The following is a 5,174-nucleotide window of genomic DNA, read 5'->3' on the forward strand; positions in this document are numbered from 1 at the left end:
GAAGTAAAGGTGGCAATACCGCAACCCCTACTACAGTAACCTTGAGACCCCCCCCAAGTTCTTTTTGGGCCAAGACCTCTACAATTACAACACCATGAAATTTCAGATGTAAATAGCTGAAATCATGAAATTTACAATTTTTAAAATCCTATGAGCATGAAATTGACCCAAACGAACTGTGAATTTGGTCGGGCCCTACCTCTCCAGGAATGAGAAGCCCAGACTGGGGGTGAGGGTCAGCAGGCTGAGCCAGGCCCCAACCAGCCCCTGACCTGCAAGGTGCTGAGCAACCCCGGCTCCCCCTGCAGCCAAGGAGCATGAAGAGAGCTCAGCACCTGGCGGGAGGGGGCACAGGAGGGGCAGAGCCTTTGGCTGCTGTCTTGGGGGCTGGTTCCATTTATCTGCAGCCTTGCTTGTTGTTAACACAAACACAGCCCCCATTTGCCCCCCACGCCCACCCAGCTCCCCTGCAGCACCCAGGGCTGAGTTCCGAGCAGAGCCTGCAGCCAAGGCACAACTGGGCACAACCCGCCAGAGGAGAAACAACCATATTTGGGGTCAAAATACAGCGTGTGGCCGAGCTCAGCAAGAGACCACCAGCGGCCCGGTGTCTGCAGCACCCGGTAAGGGGGAAAGAGCAGACCACACCGCCAGCTCTAATGGCTCTAGCTGCCTCTGAAATGCCCAGCGGCTCTCAGGCAGACGGAAGAGCTTTTGGCTGCCAGCCGGGCAGCACTTGCACACCGAGCCCGAGACTAGCTCCGAAAGCACCTGAGCCGCTTCGCAGCGCTCTTGGAGTCGGTGTTCAATAAACTCCTTCGCGCAGCTCTTGGAAGCTGATGGGGACCCTTCTGCTAGGGGGCAGAGCAGGGGGAGGGGAGATGCTGCAGGAGGGTGGGGGCACCAGAGCCCTCAGCACCAGCTGGTGATTCAGGTTCCCCTGCCATATTAGCGACACCATCTCCCTGAAGATGTGAGGAACGAGGGGGGAGAGAGACATCAGAAAAAGCCGTTCCCCAATGTGGGCCATGTGCTCACTCCAGCATGCTCTGCTCACAGCCAGCCAGGTCCCTGGCCACCCAGAAACACCCCAGGCTGCAATGAGCGGCACAGAGAGCGTTGCAAACTTGCCCAGTGAGACGCCACGTTACCCTCACGTTAGGGGAACAGGCTGCGCTGCAAACCCAGGCTGGGGAGGCAGGAGCCTCAGGAGAGCCCGGCTCATGCTGCCCATCACTCAGAGCTGAGGGATCACGCGGGGGAAGGGAAGAAAACCAGTAACAAGTAGGAGGGACAAAGCTGTGCGGTCAGCACATGGAGCCTAAGGCCCACTGCCCAGCCCCTTTGCTCAGACAGGGGCTCCCGGCTCAGCCAGCGCCCAAGCGCATAGGAAGCAAAGGAAAGAGCAAATAATGAGGGACTTGGAAGCTCCTTTTGTTTGGCGTTTATTTAGCTTCACTCTGCAGAAAGCCTAGGGTGGCTTATTCTAGCCTTCAGGGGAAGGGCACAGGCACCCCGAGCATACACTGTGGTGAGGGGATCAGCCCTCTCCAGGGCAACAAAAGGCACATCTCCCACCTGCCCAGGGTGTCTGGCACAAAGCCCCTGAAGAGCAGATAAAGCCCCCTGATCCACGTCCTCTTGCCAGGCTTATAGGTTGCTGCTGCAGTCGCGGCAGAGGATCTCGTCGTGGTGCGGGATGAAGCCTTTCCCCACCAGCGAGCTGGTGCAGCGGGCACAGTTGAAGCAGTTGTGGTGCCAGTGACGATCCTCAAAGGAGATGTATTTACCCCCTCCGAAGCCTAGAGAAGGGGGACAGAGCGTAGGGTTACCCGGAGCACTCAAGGCAGATTCCTGAAGGGCCTAGGGTCGGCCCTCCAGGCAGGGATGAGCCTGGGCTATTTCCATCTAGCTAAGGTGCGTCTATGCCCCTCCCCGCCATAGCGTCTAAACCCCTCACAATCTTATACACAGGAAGGACCAGCCCTCGCTTAGAGCTGGGGAGCTGAGGCCCAGGGGGGCCCAGAGACTTGCCCCATGTCACGCAGGGAGCCAGAGGCAGAGCAGCTCTCCCAAGCCCCAGACCAGAGCCCAGAGCCCCCTTACCAGCCAGCCTATGCAGCTGGCAGCACTGGCCATGAGCAGCCAGTCAGGGGTCTGTGCACAACACCGAGTAACTAAACCTCTTTGGGAAGGCCCCGAGTGGAGCCAGCCGGCTGAGGGAAGCCACGTTCTGCCCCTTGTCCAGAAGGCAGGAGGACGTGCAGGTTTCCTAGATTGCAGAGACAGCAACAAAGATAAACACTGGTGACCTGGGGCGGGGCAGCAAACCGGCATCGTCTCCAACCATGGAACCAGGGTTCTGACTCACCAAGTGACTCAGCAGCTGCGTCGGCCTTTCCCGGAGCAGTAAACCCAAGCCACAGAGGGAGGGTCAGTGAGGGAGACCAGGCAGCCTCCTGGTGCAGGTGTGTGAAGGGAGAGACCCACTCCCCTCACTGTGAAAGGTCCAGTTTCTGGAGCCTCCCAGCCCGTTCCTGGGCTGCAAAACCTTCCCACTTTACTGTGGGTGGAGAACCCTTCCAGGGCCCCAACTGAGGGACCAGCAGCCCCCAAAAGAGAGGCCAGTCAGAGCCCCACGGAGCATGTCCTGGGAGTTCTGGCGAGTTCTGCAGGAAGGTTGCAGGGTACCAAAACGCAGCCAGTCCTCCCCGGGTGTGCACAGTACGTTCCCTGCTCTGACAGGGGCAGGACACACCCAATACTTGAGCTTTGCAAGAACGAAGTGAGAGCAAGAAAACGAGCAACACAAACTCCTCGTTGCAATTTAACTCCTTCCCATCGCATGGCCTCTCTACGAGCAGCTGGAACAGGCTGCTGGGGAACAAGTCCAGGAGCAGCCTGGCACATGCCCCAGGCACTCTTGGCAATAACATTCTCCCATCCTGGGAGGCCGGAAGTTCTGACCAGCCCATCAGTGAGCCTTGGAGGGCTGCACAGGCCTTATGCTGGCCTGCTGCAGAGAGGAATTCCCCACCACGAAGAGATTCCCCAGCAAGCGGCTGGGAGTAAGAAGGCAGAGCAAGGTTTGCGTTCTGCTCACAGGCAGAGACACGGTGCCGCTCGCGAGGGACCATGTGCTGCGCGCCAGTCTCCGTGGTTACCTGTGATGGGCTTGGCGCAGGCGCTGCACTTCTTGGCATAGAGGTTCCCAAAGCACTTCACACAGTAGGGGTTGTCCTCCTGGGAGGTGAACTGCTGGCCTGCCAGGGGGACCTTGCAACCAGTGCAGACAAAGCACTCCTTGTGCCAGGGCTCGTCACGGTAAGTCACTCCTCCCTTGGTCAGCGACTGGGGAAGGGAGAACACCAGTTACACCCGTGTGTCTCCGGGAGTACGGAGCGCCTGGCGGCTATTAAGATCTCAGCCTCCGGAGCGGAGACGGGCAGGGGCTGGCCACAAGGCTAGCACACTTTCCACGAGCGCATTGCAGTTAACATGAGACCCCCTTCCCAAGCCAGCCAAGGGAACTCAACTGGACCCTCAGCAACCACGGAGCCGCATGGCGGGCCTGGCGCTAAGGGGAGCAGAGCAGGGTGTGATGCCGACACATCAGGCAGCAGCTGGTCTCCAGACCAGGCACACAGACATGCCTCAGCTTGGAGATCTCGACAGCACTCAGCAAAGCCTTCTGGAGAGCAGCATCCCCCATGACGAGGGCAGGGGAGGGAGCCCGGCCACGCCCACCCCTTTATTGTTACTGGGTGGGTGCTGGCAGCGCACTGGGCTCAGTCCTGCCGGCCCAGATCCAGGGAACACGGACACGAGTCTGCCCTTAGTAAGCTGGGTTTCACCCAGAAGGGATCATGGAACAGCTCCCCACCTCCTATGCCCTGGACTGCTTTCCGTGGAGACCAGCGCCCGCCCCAGGAGAATCTCATCTAAGGGAAGCGGAGCCCCTGCGGGGTCACCAAAGGAAGCACTGGGCTGGCAAGCCAGCGTTACCTTTTTGCAACGAGTGCAGCGGGGGGCAAATTTGCTCTCATAGCAGGGGACGCAATAATAATCCTTCTTGTCTGGGATAAAGGACCGCGACCCGATGGGCTGCTGACAGCTGCTGCAAATGAAGCAATGCTCATGCCAGGTTTGTCCGCTGTATTCCAGTTTCCGGGATCCTAGAAGTGAAGCACGTCTGGGGTCAGGGCACCGCTGGGAGACAGCAGCTGCACCTTCAGACAGGCTCAGCAAGTGGCATGTCCTCAAATCAACAATGATCTATGGAGATGGAGCCTTGTGTCCTGAACTCGGCTCGAGCCTGGGAAGGGGGGCCTAGCGCTAGCGTTTCGTATGCAGGAAAGCTAGTGCCCGGAGGCCTGTTCCTGCCCCACGTCCTAGTACAGTCACTCCATATGGGGCAGTTCTCCCTTCGTACGGAGCGTCACCAGTCGAGCCTCTCAGCACAGGAGAGCTCGAGACGCCAGAGGGCCTGGGGGTAACACAGGCGGGCAATGCCCGAGGGGCCTGGCACAGCCCCAGCCCCAAAAGGCAGGGTCTCCATCAGCCTTTAGCCAGTCACTTCCTGTCTGAGGCCGCAAGGGCCCCCAGAGACAGGGCAGGGGATGCTCCAGAGCCTCTGGAGCTGCCTCCCCACATTCTCCTCCTCCATGGTCCTCCCCCAGCAAGGAGCCCACAGACACGGGCTGCAGGGGAGATCACAGTTCTGGGTCCCCCATAAGGGCCTCACGTCTGCTCAGCAGAGGGGAGCCAGCACCGTCCTCTCTGTACAGGTACGGCATGTCCCTGGGGTCTTGCCCAGCACCCACAGGGCACTGCCCCCGGCTGGGATGACAGGAGGGCAGCTGCCAGCCCAGCAGAGCCTGCCAAGGCCCAGGGGAGGCTCCGTCTCCTGCCAACAACCCCCGCCCCAGAGCCTGTACCTGGCATGACGGTCTTCTCACATGCGACGCACTTGGAGGAGAACTCGCTGCAGTAGCAGTCGTTGCACAGCAGCTCCTCGTCCTGGCAGGTGAACGGCTCGTCGGCCAGAGAGCGGTCGCAGCGGAAGCACCGGAAGCAGTGCTCGTGGTAATGGCGATCCTCGTAGTACAGCTCCTGGGAGAGAGGGCGGGGGTGTCACCCACGGGGGGCGGGGGGCAGGCCCCACTTGGGCACAG

General features: G+C 60.0%; 1 protein-coding gene across 1 annotated transcript in view; it reads right to left on the reverse strand.

Annotated features, from left to right (window-relative positions):
* Window positions 1–1,429: 1,429 nt before the first annotated feature.
* Window positions 1,430–5,174, reverse strand: part of FHL3 (four and a half LIM domains 3) — a 41,191-nt gene continuing 37,446 nt past the window's right edge. The window contains exons 3-6 of the mRNA XM_026657144.1: window positions 4,938–5,112; window positions 4,006–4,175; window positions 3,165–3,351; window positions 1,430–1,802 (exon numbers count right to left, since the gene is read on the reverse strand). Of these exons, the coding sequence (XP_026512929.1) occupies window positions 1,651–1,802; window positions 3,165–3,351; window positions 4,006–4,175; window positions 4,938–5,112 (684 nt within the window). The 3' untranslated portion in view covers window positions 1,430–1,650. The remainder of the gene's footprint in view (window positions 1,803–3,164; window positions 3,352–4,005; window positions 4,176–4,937; window positions 5,113–5,174) is intronic.

Source organism: Terrapene carolina, unplaced genomic scaffold, assembly GCF_002925995.2.
Source record: "Terrapene carolina triunguis isolate 2854851 unplaced genomic scaffold, T_m_triunguis-2.0 Scaffold236, whole genome shotgun sequence".
Lineage (NCBI taxonomy): Eukaryota > Metazoa > Chordata > Testudines > Emydidae > Terrapene > Terrapene triunguis.